This window comes from Carcharodon carcharias, chromosome 4 (genome assembly GCF_017639515.1).
Source record: "Carcharodon carcharias isolate sCarCar2 chromosome 4, sCarCar2.pri, whole genome shotgun sequence".
NCBI classification, from domain to species: domain Eukaryota; kingdom Metazoa; phylum Chordata; class Chondrichthyes; order Lamniformes; family Lamnidae; genus Carcharodon; species Carcharodon carcharias.
This window is the reverse complement of record NC_054470.1, coordinates 190,713,629-190,729,503: the sequence shown is the minus strand read 5'-3', so window position 1 is coordinate 190,729,503 and position 15,875 is coordinate 190,713,629. Positions and strand designations below refer to the sequence as shown.

Genomic DNA, 15,875 nt, shown 5'->3' with positions numbered 1-15,875 from the left:
AACATAGGAAATAAAACCAATGTGCGAAAGAGTCAGGAATCAATGTGGGACAGGAACAAGAGCGGTGTGGGTGTCAGTATTAACTTTCAGTGGCAATGGCAAAGTAGCAGTCAGGGGTCAGCTACCTGTTGTATAGCCTGGCTTATTTTCCATTGTGGCAAGTTGCACAAGGTGGAAAAAAAAAACAGGCATTACCCCCACCATCTCCTGCCACAGGGAGGAGATTAATGGTCTAAGCACTTTGGGGTCTTTTTCTACACTAAACTGGGGTATTGGCATTAACTCTTCAAAAGATCCTACATTGACTTGATGGGCCAAATAGGCTCTTTCTGTGCTGTACCATTATATGATTCTATATGTTCACTATTCCACTCTTCTCTCACTTATATCTCTTTGTTAAAGATGGCAACCAGATATCAACAACCACATTGATCACTTAGCCAACATACTGGCTAATAAGATTTCCAAGAAAAAGGAGAGCCAACCTGTAACAGTACCAAAGGAATTTAACCTCACCAAGCCTAAACCACAATCCATTCCAATACCTGAGGAAATTCCTCTGCTGCAAGTACAGATAAAGGTAAGTCTGTTGGGTTCCTATCCATCTTCACTGAAGACTAACATGGGAGGGGGAAAAGACAATAATATAACTGCTTTGTTTATTTTTATTTTCTGCTAATTCTTTCTCTCTTCTCTTTTTCTGAGAATGGCAGTTCCTTCTTGGGTTGTGCAGTTGAATATTAGCCCTTGGATGCCTTGACCAAATGGCTTTGATAGTTGATGTTGGCAGGTTTTTAAATCATGACAGAGCCCAATGTTGCCCTCACTGCATTAGACATCTCCAAGTACTCTTGTGCTAATATTTCCCTCCATAACTCAGGGACATTGAAACCAATTATAGAGTTCCTAACACCTCCCAGCTGAGATCATCTAACTCAGTAAAGGCCAGGGATTAAAACTGGGATTTAGCTGGTCATTTTGCCAAATATGTCCTTCCATCTATTCAGGACTGTATGACAGCAAGGTTGATGTTTAGTGAAACAGTCATGATGAACTATAACATTATGGGTCAAATGGCAACCATGGGGCAAAAGTAAAAGTACATATATGAACATATAATGGGCTTAATAGGTATGCAGATGATATTCTTAAGAATAAAGTCAGCTTATCAGTTTAGACCTCAACTGGTCTTATTATCTGCTCCTCTCAGACCATCTGACCAGCTTTCTACAGGTCTCCCTCCAAATGGACACCCAACTAGCCCTTCCAGAGGAAAATATGGCTGAAGTTGCTGTGAGACACCTTTGATAGTTGATGTTGGCAGGTTTTTAAATCATGACAGAGCCCAATGTTGCCCTCACTGCATTAGACATCTCCAAGTACTCTTGTATCTCCAAGTATTCATTTTCATCTGAATTCAAACCCTGTGCCCCTGGAGGAAGCTCTGGGAGCCCAGAGGACATGGGGGACACTGTAAAAACCCCGAGACACAAATCTTTGCCCCTTTTCTTCTTCCTTACTCCTGGAAGCTGAATCTTGCCAAGATGTTTGGAAGAGAAATATCCAGCCCAAATCTCCAGAGCTAATACTGAAGCTGCATAAGTCAGACTGCACCTGAACTACTGCACACACTTCTCATCATCACCTCGTAAGAGGTTTTGGCAACGGACAGGAAAGTGGGGTAGGGGCCAAGGTCAGATCAGCCATAATCTTATTGTATGGCGGAGCAGGCTCAAGAGGCCATATGGCCTACTTCTACTCTATTTCCTCTGTTCTTTTAAGGAGGTCACCTATTTCCTAGAGGCATTACAGAGAGTAACAAGACTGATTCTGAGTGCTAGAGCAAAGAGCTGTGAGAAACGACTTAATAAACTAGTCATGTTCTTCAGCTTGAGAGTGATGTCTCAATGGGGACATTATAGTGATTTTTTTCATTCAAGGGATGTGGGCTTAGCTGTCTAAGCCAGCATTTATTGCCTATTCCTAATTACCCTTAAGAAGGTGGTCGTGAGTTGCCTTCTTGAACCGCTGCGGTCCAAGTGGTGTAGGTCCAAGTGGTGTTGTTAGGGATGCAGTTCCAGGATTTTGACCCAGCGACAGTGAAGGAATGGCAATATATTTCCAAGTCAGGATGGTGAGTAGCTTGGAGTTGAACTTCCAGGTGGTGGTGTTCCCATGTATCTGCTGCCCTTGTCCCTCTATTTGGTAGTGGTTGTGGGTTTGGAAAGTGCTGTCTAAGGAGCATTGGTGTGTTTCTGCAGTGCATCTTGTAGATGGTACACACTGCTGCCACAGTGCGTCGGTGGTGGAGGGAGTGAATGTTTGTGGATGGGGTGCCAATCAAGCGGGCTGCTTTGTCCTGGATGGTGTCAAGCTTCTTGAGTGTTGTGGGAGCTGCACTCATCCAGGATGAGTCGTCGCAGGATCCCTAGCCTATGACCTAGACTTGTAGACACAGTATTTATATGGCTAGTCCAGTTCAGTCGATGGTAACCCCCAGGATCTTAATAGTGGGGGCTTCAGCAAAGGTAATGCCATTGAATGTCAAGGGGTGATGGTTAGATTCCTTCTTGTTGGAGATGGTCATTGCTTGGCACTTATGTGGTGTGAATGTCAATTGCCTCTTGCCAGCCCAAGCCTGGATATTGTCCAGATCTTGCTGCATTTGGACATGGACTGCTTCAATATCTGAGGAGTCGTGAATGGTGCTGAACACCATGCAATCATCAGCGAACATCCCCACTTCGGACCTTATGATGGAATGGGATCCATAAGAGGGCTAGAGAAAACAAACTTTGTTTCACAGGCTTTTGCAACAGGACAAGGATGCACAGATTCGTGGTTGTAAAGGACAAAGCTAAGACAGAAGCTAGGTAATAATTCTTCACGCAGAAGGTGATCAACAACTGACAATTGTTGCCAGGAATGAAGGTTGTGGCCAAGACAATTGAACTCATTTGACAGGGTTGGTATTATCAAATAATGAGATCAAACAGCATGAATCTTGCTCATTCAAATGTATCTTACAGTTCATATCGATGATCTCATCTATTACAGGGTCCTTGATTATATTCAGGCAAGGTTCACTTATCACAGACATCAATTTTACTGACGTTACAAACATTGTTAATGGGGTTAATAGAAGTCAAGACTTGGATGTGATTAATATTTCTTGATGTTATTCACATAATAGGGGAGACTTTCCACTGGATTCTCTGGGTACAGACCAAAAAAAAATCTCAATCAATTATAATGTAAGGAAGAATTGGATGGGTTCCTTTCATGAGTGCAGTACCTTTGTGCCTAGGTGATGCAGTGTGCCTGGGTTCAGCCCAAGGGAAGTGTCCCTTAATGTATCTCACAACAGTCATAATCATAGAAAACTGATTTGGTTCTCTAAAAAATCAGCATCAAATACAATTGGAACATGGTGGTGGGAAAGAAAACATTCCTCTTTTACAGCTTCACTAACCAAAATCTACTGTGGAGTGGCAAGATTGGGTGGAAGGTAAGGGAAGCGCTATGTAGAAAATCAAGACCACTAACCATCTAAATTAATAAAAATATTACTTATTCCATTTAAAGTTAGGTTACAATTTAATCAGGGCTTGGGATGAAAATTTTTCGGGAGATGAGAAACCGAAGAAAACAAGAATCAGTACCACACAGCATTGATTCAGATGCGAAACTCACAAATTCATGTAAGCCACTGATTATGGATTCATATAGCGTAAACTTGCTGTTGTTGCAACATTCACTGCAGGTTGGTTCTTATCAGAGGAAATTGTTGCTCTGAATATTCATAAAAACGCACTTCCCAATATTGATTACAAATTAAGGCTTGTAATTCCAGGGAGTGCATGAATTTAAGTTTTAAATCAGAACTTAAAATATCAAATTGAATCACTATTATTTCAATATTCATAGATGATAATAGTTTATAATAAAAGCTATTGTTCCATTAATAAATAAAGCAGGAGCAACTTCCCCATCAAGAAAATTGAAAGGCTTGCATTTATGCAGCATATCTGTCAGAATGTTCTCAAAACACTTAACGTGTGATGTTTTACAATCACTGTTGTTATCTAGCAGCCATTTAGTAAACAGCAATGAGATCCATAACTAATTGACGTTTTTAGTAATGTTGGTGAAGGGTAGAATGCTGTGGAACAAGTTCACCCCTTTGGGCACAGAAAATATTTTGCTGCTTACACATGCATGATTGTGAGCTAGCAGCATAGGACCTGTTGGCCTGACCGTTAATATTTTTGCTTTCTCAACCAAATGATTAGCAGCATTATCAACCAATTGAAAACTAAATAGATTGACAGGGCAAAGGATGGTTAACTGACAGAACAATATGTAATCTTAAAAGTAGCCGGATGTGTTACTGGTGACCCTGAAATCCCTGAATTAGATTTATTAAAGTCCAAGGCTCACCAATCTGACTGTTTAGTGTAGTTCTGTCAATGCGACATAAAATTTGTTGCAACGGCAGAACGTGCAGTTTGAAATCATTTGCTCCTGTGCCAATCAAAGCCAACCCCCAGAAGATGAAGCAAATGCACAACAGAATGATCTCGGCTTTCCTTTCCTTATTAAAAAGTAAAGCCGCCGGAAAAGAAAACCCACACATTTTACCATATGCTCACTGCAGTGGCACCCTGTAAGGACACAGAGCTAGAATAAAGAGAGGTAATATTAGAGTAAATATTAAATATTGCGGCAGCTTTTCTGTGTGTGGGTGCAGGCCGCTCAAATTGCAAATTCAGTTCCTGTAGTGCAATGTTATTTTTAAATTTTAAACCATCATCTTGTATGATTGAAAGTGTTGGAAACACTCAGTGGGTCATAGGAACATAGTAACAGGAGTGGGCCATTTAGCCACTCAAGCCTGTCCCAATATTCCATTGGATCATGGCTGATCAATGACCAAACTCCCTCATATCCATTTATATCTTTGGTTAACAAAAATCTATCAATCTTGGATTAGAGTGGACGTGGGGAAGATGTTTCCATTAGTAGGAGAGACTAGGACCCGAGGGCACAGCCTCAGAGTAAAGGGAAGACCTTTTAGAACAGAGATGAGGAGAAACTTCTTTAGCCAGAGAGTGGTGAATCTATGGAATTCATTGCCACAGAAGGCGGTGGAGGCCAGGTCATTGAGTGTATTTAAGACCGAGATAGATAGGTTCTTGATTGGTAAGGGGATCAAAGGTTACAGGGAGAAGGCGGAAGAACGGGGTTGAGAAACTTATCAGCCATGATTGAATGGCGGAGCAGACTCGCAGGGCCAAATGGCCTAATTTCTGCTCCTATGTCTTATGGTCTAATTAATCCAGCATCAAATGCTGTTAAAGAATGGTAGAGCATAAATGGAATTTGATAGATGGTTAAATGACTGAAGTGATAAGACAAAAGACAATAGGAAGAAGCACACAAACTAGCAAATTAGGATAGAATCCAGGATGTTGAGGAGATTACAAAGGAAGCAACACCATTCCAGACCTATCATAACCCTTACCACTCACGTTCTCTGTACGTTTTTTTATTCATTCATGGGATGTGGGCTTCGCTGGCTGGGCCGGATTTATTACCCATCCCTAGTTGCCCTTGAGAAGGTGGTGGTGAGCTGCCTTCTTGAACCGCTGCAGTTCACATGTTGTAGGTACATTTACAGTGCTATTAGGAAGGGAGTTCCATGATTTTGACCCAGCGACAGTGAAAAAACAGCGATATATTTCCAAGTCAGGATGGTGAGTGACTTGGAGGGGAACTTTCAGGTGGTGGTGTTCCCATCTATCTGCTGCCCTTGTCCTTCTAGATGGTAGTGGTCATGGGTTTGGAAGGTGCTGTCGAAGGAGCCTTGGTGAATTCCTGCAGTGCATCTTGTAGATGATACACACTGTTGCTACTGTGCATCGGTGGTGGAGGGAGTGAATGTTTGTGGATGTGGTGCCAATCAAGTGGGCTGCTTTGTCCTGGACAGTGTCAAGCTTCTTGAGAGTTGTGGGAGCTGCACTCATCCAGGCAATTGGGGAGTATTCCATCACACTCCTGACTTGTGCCTTGTAGATGATGGACAGGCTTTAAAGAGTCAGGGGTGAGTTACTCATCACAGGATTCCTAGCCTCTGACCTGCTCTTGTAGCCACAGTATTTATATGGCTAGTCCAGTTCAGTTTCTGGTCAATGTAACCCCCAGGATGTTGATAGTAGGTGATTCAGTGTTGGTAATGCCATTGAACATCAAGGGGCGATGGTTGGATTCTCTCTTGTTGGAGATGGTCATTGTCTGACATTTGTGTGGCGCAAATGTTACTTGCCGCTTGTCAGCCCAAGACTTGATATTGTCCAGGTCTTGCTGCCTTTGGACATGGACTGCTTCAGTATCTGAGGAGTCGCGAATAGTGCTGAACATTGTGCAATCATCAGCGAATACCCTCACTTTTGACCTTATGATGAAAGGAAGGTCACTGATGAAGCAGCTAAAGATGATTGGGCCGAGAACACCACCCTGAGCAACTCCTGCAGTGATGTCCTGGAGCTGAGATGACTGATCTCGAACAACCACAATTATCTTCCTTTGTGCTGGGTATGACTCCAACCAATGGTGAGATTTCCCCCTAATTCCCATTGACTCCAGTTTTGCTAGGGCTCCTTGATGCCACATTCAATCAAATGCTGCCTTCATGTCAAGAGCAGTCACTCTCACCTCACCTTGGGAGTTCAGCTCTTTTGTCCATGTTTGAACCAAGGTCAGGAGCTGAGTGGCCCTGGTGGAACCCAAACTGGGCATCAGTGAGCAGGTTATTGCTAAGCAAGTGCCACTGATAGCTCTGTTCATGAACCCTTCCATTATTTTACTGATGATCGAGAATAGACTGATGGGGCGGTAATTAGCCAGGTTGGATTTGTACTGCTTTTTGTGTACAGGACATACGTGGGCAATTTTCCACAAAGCTGGGTAGATGCCAGTGTTGTAGCTGTACTGGAACAGCTTGGCTAGGAGCATGGCAAGTTCTGGTGCACAAGTCTTCAGTACTATTGCCAGAATGTTGTCAGGGCCCATAGCCAGTATTCAGTGCCTTCAGCCGTTTCTTGATATTACATGGAGTGAATCAAATTGGCTGAAGACTGGGGACCTCTGGAGGAGGCCGAGATGGATCATGCACTCGGCACTTCTGGCTGAAGATGGTAGGAAATGCTTCAGCCTTATCTTTTGCATTGATGTACTGGACTCCTCCATTATTGAGGATGGTGACATTTGTGGAACCGCCTCCTCCAGTGAGTTGTTTAAATGTCCACCACCATCCACAACTGGATGTGGCAGGACTGCAGATCTTTGATCTGATCCTTTGGTTGTGGGATCTCTTAGCCCTGTCTATCACTTGCTGCTTATGCTGTTTGGCATGCAAGTAGTCCTGTGTTATAGCTTCACCAGGTTGACACCTCATTTTTAAGAATGCCTGGTGCTGCTCCTGGCATGCCCTCCTGCACTCTTCATTGAACCAAGGTTGATCCCCTGGCCTGATGGCAATGGTAGAGTGGGGGATATGCTGGGCCATGAGGTTACAGATTGTGCTATGAGTACAATTCTGCTGCTGCTGACTGTCCAAAGCGCCTCATGGATGCCCAGTTTTGAGTTGCCAGATCTGTTTGAAATCTATGCCATTTAGCATGGTGATAGTGCCACACAACACAAGGGAGGGTATCCTCTATGTGATGACAGGACTTCATCTCCACAATGACTGCGCGGTGGTCACTCCTACTGTCATGGACATTTGTGGCAGGCAGGTTGGTGAGGATGAGGTCAAGTATGTTTTTCCCCCTTGTTGGTGCGCTCACCACCTGCCGCAGACCCAGTCTAGCAGCTATGTCCTTTAGGGACTCAGCTAGTAGCCGTGCTACCAAGCCACTCTTGGTGATGGACATTGAAGTTCCCCACCCAGAGTACATTCTGCGCCCTTGCCACCCTCAGTGCTTCAAGTGGTGTTCAACATGGAGGAGCACTGATTCATCAGCTGAGGGAGGGCAGTACATGGTAATCAGCAGGAGGTTTCCTTGCCCATGTTTGACCTGATGCCATGAGACTTCATGGGATCCGGAGTCAATGTTGAAGACTCCCAGGACAACTCCCTCCCACTGTGTCACCATCTCTGCTGATGGTAGATCAGGATATACCCAGGGATGGTGATGGTGATGTCTGGGACATTACCTGTAAGTTATGATTCCATGAGGATGACTATCTCAGGCCCCTGACTTTGCAGGGTCGATAGTGCTGAATTTGCCTAGGTTGATCCATCTGGTTTCATTCCTTTTTTTGTGATTTTAAGAGTGACAGATTTCCTTCCCTAAAAGATAATTAGATGGGTTTGTATGACAGTGGTTATCATTAGACTTTTAATTCAGGTTCCACTGTCCACCGTGGCAGGATTTGAACCCTGGTCGCCAGAACATTACTCTGGGTCACTAGTCCAGACAATACCACTATGCCATCATCACTTCTTTTTGCTATGCCTCTTCTTGCCTTTATTAAGTACTTTTGGAACCACAATGGGAAATTGTGCTCTGTTAGGTCACTATTTATATATGGAAGCATTAGGAAAGGGGAAAAGGGAATGGGCTGCCACCTTGTGCAGTGAATGCTGATTCAGCAGAGGCATTCCAAAAGTAAATCTACAGGCTGCTGATCAAACTGGGAACAGGATATTGTAAATTCATCAAGAGCAGATCACTTGGCCCATTGAAACTGTTTGTCCACAGTCCACATACTGTCCATTATATTGTAGACTGTACTCCAACGCATTGGATCTTCCAAGGCAAGAATCTGAAAAAATATCTCTCCAGTCCCCCAAAAGATAAATCAACTGGAATAATGAAATACCAAACTATTCTTACATTATTCACACTTGATTGGTCATTTTTCTTAGCCTGACATCATCTCAGCAGCTTAAGGAAAGTCCTATTTCATATGGTATTCAATTGTCTCTAATTATATTTATAAGCCAACTTCCATTTCTTGGCTCTACTTCAAAGGCGGTAACAGTATTAACAGCTTTAGCTGGGAGTGCACGGCACATGTAGAGTTTCATGGGAAGGAAAGATTCTTCTCAGCATCTCATTTTGCTTGAAGCTTGTTCATGTCATACTTATGTGTTTGCGGTCCAGTTTAATAATCTCCATTACTCGGTGTCATCAGTATCGTGAGAAAACTTTCACTTCCTGGACTTTAAGACCCCAGCCTATTGTCATTAAAGGCCATTAAGCTTACTACTCACCTATCCCATCTCTTCAACCTCTCTCTTACTTCCATTTTACCTTTTCTTCTCTGCGCACATTTGCTTCTGTTCACTTTATGCCAAAGAAAGGTGATCCCTTTCAATGTTATAATTATCTCCATTACCCTCACATCTGTGTAAACCCAACTGAAATCTGCTCTTGAAGACTTTATGAATTATCTACAATTGTCTTGAATCTTTCCGAAGTCTTTCATTCTTTCAGCACATACTTCAAAACAAGTTGCCATCATATTGTCTACCAGCAAGCCTTGGTTCCTGACCATCATCTAGTTTCCTCCCAAATAATTCTATGTGCTGTAGTTGATGATTCACCCTTTGACACTTTGTTTTCTATTAACTCTGGCATCTTTCACACTTTTTCAAATCAATTAGCTCTTCTCTACTCTTCATCCCATCAGGCCTGCAGATTTATCCATTTTTAAGGCTGCTAAAACCACCTGTACCTCCTCTCTCTCTATATTAATTTCCTCTAATATTTCACAGTCCTGCACCCTGATGTCTATACTTGTGTTGTTCATTTCCATTGTTAAGACCAAAGCTATGTATTCATTGAGGACTGTACCCACAACTTTCAAGTCCACACACAGATTACCTCTGTTGTCCCTAATTGGCCCTACCCTTTCCGTAGTTATTCTTTTGCTCTTTATATATTTAAAAAATCCCTTTGGGTTTTGCTTTATTCTACCCACCAATGTTTTCTCATGCACTCTCTTAGCTTTCCTAATTTCCTTTTTAAGTTCCCCTCTGCAGTTTTTACACTCCTCCATGGACTCTGCTGTATTGAGCCCTCAGTATCTGCCATAAGCTTCTCTTTTTTTCTTAATCCTAACCTTTATGTCCCTTGACATCCAGGATTCTCCGGATTTGGTCCCGCTATGTCTTTGCGGGAACATATTTGCCCTGTAATCTTGCTATTTCCTCCTTGAATGCCTCCCACTGCCCTGATGCAGTTTTATCTGTAAGTAGCTGCTCCCAGTCCACTTATGCCAAATCATATCTCATCTTAGTAAAATTAGCCCTTCCCCAGTTTAGAACTTTTATTCCCGGCCCAACCTTATCCTTTTCCCTAACTATCCTGAATCTAACTGAGTTACGGTTACTATCTCCAAATTTCTCCCCTACTGATATGCCTTCCACCTGCCTGGGCTCATTTCTGAATATTAGGTCCAGAATTGCCCCCTCCCATGTTGGGCTTTCTACATACTGGCTAAAAAAGTTCTCCTGGATGCAGCTTAAGAATTTTACCCCCTCCCTACCTTGCACATTAAAACTATCAGTTAACATTTGGGTAGTTATAATCCTCGATTATTACTGCTTTATTATGCTTATACTACTCTGAAATTTGATTGCAAATTTGATCCTTTATCTCTCCCTGGCTGTTTGGGTGCCTATAGTACACACCCAACAGAGTGTTTGCCCCTTTTGTGTTTTTTACTTCTACCCAAATGGCCTCATTTGATGATCCTTCCAAGATATCATCCCTCCTCACTGCTATAATTGATTCCTGGATCAATATTGTGACCCCCCCCCAACTCTTCTATTCCCCTCTCTATCTCGTCTGAATACCCTATAACCAGGAATGTTGAACTGCCAATCCTGTCCTTCTTTTAGCCAAGTCTCGGTAATAGCTGTGATATCATACTCCCACATGCCCATCCCTCAGCTCGTCTACCTTATTCCTCAGGCTCCTTGCGTTAAAATATATTCCATTTAGCCTGGCTAAACTCACTTCTTTCTTATTTAGCCTATGTTTCCTCTGTCTTCCAGACTCACTTGCGAGCGTTTTAACTCCTAATACCATCTCAGCTTCTCTTCCCTCTGAACCACTTTTCAGGATCCCATCTCCCTGCCAATTTAGCTTAAATCTGGCCCAACAGCATTAGCAAACCTCCCTGTGAGGATGTTGGTCCTGTTCCTGTTCAGATGTAACCCATCCAACTTGTACAGGTCCCACCTCCGCTAGAAATGGTCCCAATGCCCCAGGAATTGAAAGCTCTCTCTCCTGCACCATCTCTCCATCCATGCATTCATCTGTTCTATCCTTCTGTTCCTATACTCACTATTGCGTGGCACCGGGGGTAATCCGGAGATTACTACCTTTGAAGTCCTGCCTTTCAATTTCTTACCTAACTCCCTAAAGTCTGCTTGCAGGACCTCATTTCTTTTTCTCCCTACTTCATTGGTCCCAACATGAACCATGACCTCTGGCTATTCCCCCTCCTTCTTCAGAATGCCCGGCAGCCATTCCATGACATCCTTGACCCTGGCACCTGGGAGGCAACATACCATCCTGGAGTCACGTCTATGGCCACAGAAGCGCCTGTCTACTCCCCTAACTGATGAATCCCCTATCACCATTGCCCCCCTGTAGTTCTCGCCGACAGTCGGAGTGAACTCCTGCTCTCTCTCTCTCCGTACTTTTAGCCCCCGCTGTTTTCACCGCCTCTCGGAGTGAACTCCCGCTCTCTCCCAACGACTCCCCCCAAGTCCAAATATATTTACATTTATATTTACGTGCTAACCCTCCTCCCCCCCTCCAAGTCTCTGACTTCAAAGATTTAGATGGCCTGAAGCAGGCTTGTCCAACATGTGGCCCACGAGCCACTACCCGGTCCACCAGGTCTCTCTATCCAGCCCGCGGACCTGTGTTCAAAATGTCGGGAAGTGAATTTGAAGATTCTTCAAAGAACTGCCCCTCCAATCGCAGGCCGTTTCTCTTCCACGTTTGCTGTTGCTAGGATCACTAGTGAGCAAATCAGCAGCAAACGTGGGAGAGAACCAGTCTCTAATTGGAGGAGCGTTTTCTTCAGCCTGAGGCCTGAAAAAGTGGCACGACCGCAGCAGTGAGTCTGCATGGGAGGGAGGGAGGCTTTCAGGGTTGAGGGGGGAAGAGTCAAAGTGGCCGTCGGGTGTGGGCAAAGTGGCTGCTGAGCGGAGCTGGACTGGCTGATGGGTGGGGATGGAGTGGCTGCCAGGCAGGGCTAAGAGAACGACTACCGGGTTGGGGGGAAGAGACTGGCTGCTGATGGGTTGGGAGAAGAGACAGGCTGCTGGTGCAAGGGAGAAGAGACTGGTTGTTGCCGGTGGGGGAGAGAAACTGGTTGCTGATGGGGAGGGAGGAAAGGACTGGGTGCTAGTGCAATGATCCATATGTGAGCGAAAGTGTGCAATTTGTATTTATTACGAGATGTGTGCACTGAATTCAGAAGTAATAAGTCCACCAAGACCTTTAGAGATTTAAAAAAATTAAATTAAAATATTTATTAACAAAGTAAAAGATACATACATAAGACTATAATTACTACTATAATAACCCCTAAAATTCCTAATTAACCTGACCCCTAGTTACTTGTCCACAATAGATTTTAGATTTAAAACAAAATCAGCAAGTTAACACAATACCCTGGGCAGTGGTATTCCAAATGGCTTTTTCTCCAGCTCTAGTTTCTTTAGATAGCAGACTTATGCACAAATGCTCCAAGCTTTATTAAGGCTATTTCACACACTTACATGGCCTTTTGGCACATAACCTTTCATTCTCCTTTATATTTGTTTCTCTCTTTTTAATATGTAAATTCTATTGTGCCATATGCCTTTGAAATTGTATCTTCCTCATATCATAAAAAATTCCATAGTGCCTATGTTGCCAGTAACCTTTGGGAAAAGTAAACACATTCTTTAGCCTTGCTTATCTGGCTAGTTTTAAACAGACTAAGATCCCTTTGAAATCTAAATATCCCTTCATTTGTCTAAAAATGCAAATTCCCTTCATACCTTACATGCTAAGAAGGCATTCATGTTTACTAATTAGCATGTCAAGCACCTAGCTTCTTTTGATGATTTAAAGCTTGCAGTCCACTTGACTCCAAATGTAATTAAATCACATACAGACAGACCCAACTATACTTACCCTCACAAACCTACTTCACAATAAACCAGAAAAATATCATGAAAAAATGTTAGTTTCATGAGTGAGCGAGAGAGAGAGTTCGTGTGTGAGCGAGAGTGTCTGTGTATGTGTTGTGTGAGTGAGAGAGTGTGTCTGTGTGTATGAGTGAGAATGTGTGAGTGTGTGTGTGTGAGCAAGAGTGTGTGTGTGTGTGTGTCTGTGAGTGAGAGTGTGTGTGTGTCTGTGTGTTAGCGAGAGTGAGTGTGTGTGTTAGCGAGAGTGTGAGTATGTGTGTGTGTTAGTGAGAGTGTGAGTGTGTGCATGTGAGTGAGAGTTTGCATGTGTGTGTGTGTGTGTTAGTGAGAGTGTGTGTGTTAGCGAGAGTGTGAGTATGTGTGTGTGTTAGTGTGAGTGTGTGTATGTGAGTGAGAATTTGCATGTGTGTGTGTGTGTGTGTGTGTGTGCGTGTGTGTGTGTGCGAGCCAGAGAGAGTGTGTGTGAGAGAGAGTGAGAGAGTCTGGCTCATTCCCAGCGTGGAATTTTCTGTGCCCGCTGGCGTCGAGTGTGCTTGACGGTGTGAACCGAGGACAATGTGGTGAGAAGGCCAAAAATCAGTTACATGCCATCATGAAACCAGTTTGCGATCATCTGCTCAGCCCATCAATGGCAGGCTGCGTTTCCTGCCATCAGAGACCGGAAACCTCATTGCAAAACATCTGCATATCGTTATAAGGCTAGCCCGCCAGACTCATCCCCCTACGCTGGATTGTCCGCCCATGTCAGCACCTGGCGAGCTGCACTTTGCTCAGGACTTCGAGGCTTTTTTGGCAACCTTGTTTCGGGCAGCACCCGCAATCATCAGCGCCAGGCTTCGCAGACAGCACTACAGCACTTTTTAGGCAGGGGTGGCTTTGTAAGGCTGCACGGCTGAGGCTTGCTTGGAGCAGGGGGAGAAGTGGCCTCAGACAAGGGAAGAGGCTGCAGGGTGAGGGCTGTATTGGGGAAGTGAGATCCCAGGATTTGTGTGGGGAGCAAGTTGATCTGTGCAAGTGGCCTCAAGATAGTGAGGGCTGAGGAGGCAGCCTTGGAAATCTGGGACAATTCTGCCCCCAGTCTCAGGGTCCGCGCTCACCCTCATCCCCACACACCAACATATGTCAGCATTCCAGAAGGTATACCTGGGATCTTTAATCTCGCCTAATGAGCATTGTTGTTCTTCGTCTTGGAATGACTTTTATTTCGTTGATGGCTTTTTGTGTGAAAATTAGCTCATGATCCTCTGTATCTTAAAAGGCTTTTTTGATCTGCACATTTTTCCAATGTGTTCCAGCTTTTTACAGTGGAAGCAGTCTACTGTGCTTGCAGGACACTGTTTGTGCCTGTGCCATTTTTGGTGCCACAGTGCTGACATGGTTTACCGCCACCCTGAGTTTTAATTGCATATGGTCTTCTTTGCCCTGGAGTGTCTTTCGCATTTCATTGTTTCATGAGCTGCACCATCATTGCGGGTGTTCTGTACTGTGGTTTATCTTACCCTCTCAGATTGTCTGACAATCTGTATTGCTTTCTTCAGAGTTATATCTTCTTTGATAAAAGCAAAAAACTGCGGATGCTGGAAATCCAAAACAAAAATAAAAATACCTGGAAAAACTCAGCAGGTCTGACAGCATCTGCGGAGAGGAACACAGTTAACGTTTCGAGTCCGTATGACTCTTCATCAGAACTAAGGAAAAATAGAAAAGAGATGAAATATAAACTGGGTTGAGGTTGGGGGGGGGGGGCGGGGAGAGAGAGAGAGGGGTGGGATAAGTAGAGCTGGATAGAGGGCCAGTGATAGGTGGAGATAGCCAAAAGGTGTCACAGACAGAAGGACAAAGGGGTGTTGACGGTGGTAATACTATCTAAGGAATGTGCTAATAGGTGACATTAAGGGTAGAAAGCAGGACAAGCAAGGTGCAGATAGCCCTCGTGGGGGTGCGGTGGGGGGAAAGGATCGAAATAGGTTAAAAGGCAGAGATAAAACAATGGATGGAAATATATTTAAAAATAATGGAAGTAGGTAGGAAAAGAAAAATCTATATAAATTATTGGAAAAAAGGGGGATCGGAAAGGGGGTGGGAATGGAGGAGAGAGTTCATGATCTAAAATTGTTGAACTCAATATTAAGTCCAGAAGGCTGTAAAGTGCCTAGTCGGAAGATGAGGTGCTGTTCCTCCAGTTTGCGTTGAGCTTCACTGGAACATTGCAGCAAGCCAAGGATGGACATGTGAGCATGAGAGCAGGGTGGAGGGTTGAATTGGCAAGCGACAGGGAGGTCTGGGTCATGCTTGCGGACAGACCGCAGGTGTTCCGCAAAGCGGTCACCCAGCCTGCGTTTAGTCTCTTCAATGTAGAGGAAACCACATTGGGAGCAGCAAAGGCAGTAGACTAGATTGAGGGAAGTGCAAGTGAAGTGCTGCTTCACTTGAAAGGAGTGTTTGGGCCCTTGGATGGTAAGGAGAGGGGAAGTAAAGGGGCAGGTGTTGCACCTTCTGTGGTTGCATGGGAAGGTGCCGTGGGAGGGGATTGAGGTGTAGGGGGTGATGGAAGAGTGGACCAGGGTGTCCCGGGGGGGGGTGAAGATATCCACCTACTTCCATTATTTTATTTCCATCCATTGTTTTATCTGTGTCTTTTAGCCTATTT

At 44.1% G+C, this 15,875-nt stretch overlaps 1 protein-coding gene across 1 annotated transcript in view; it reads left to right on the top strand.

Annotated features, from left to right (window-relative positions):
- cfap99 (cilia and flagella associated protein 99) overlaps positions 1-15,875 on the top strand; it is a 155,047-nt gene that overhangs the window by 28,051 nt on the left and 111,121 nt on the right. Inside the window, exon 5 of the mRNA XM_041185362.1 lies at positions 403-580. Within this exon, the coding sequence (XP_041041296.1) occupies positions 403-580 (178 nt within the window). The remainder of the gene's footprint in view (positions 1-402; positions 581-15,875) is intronic.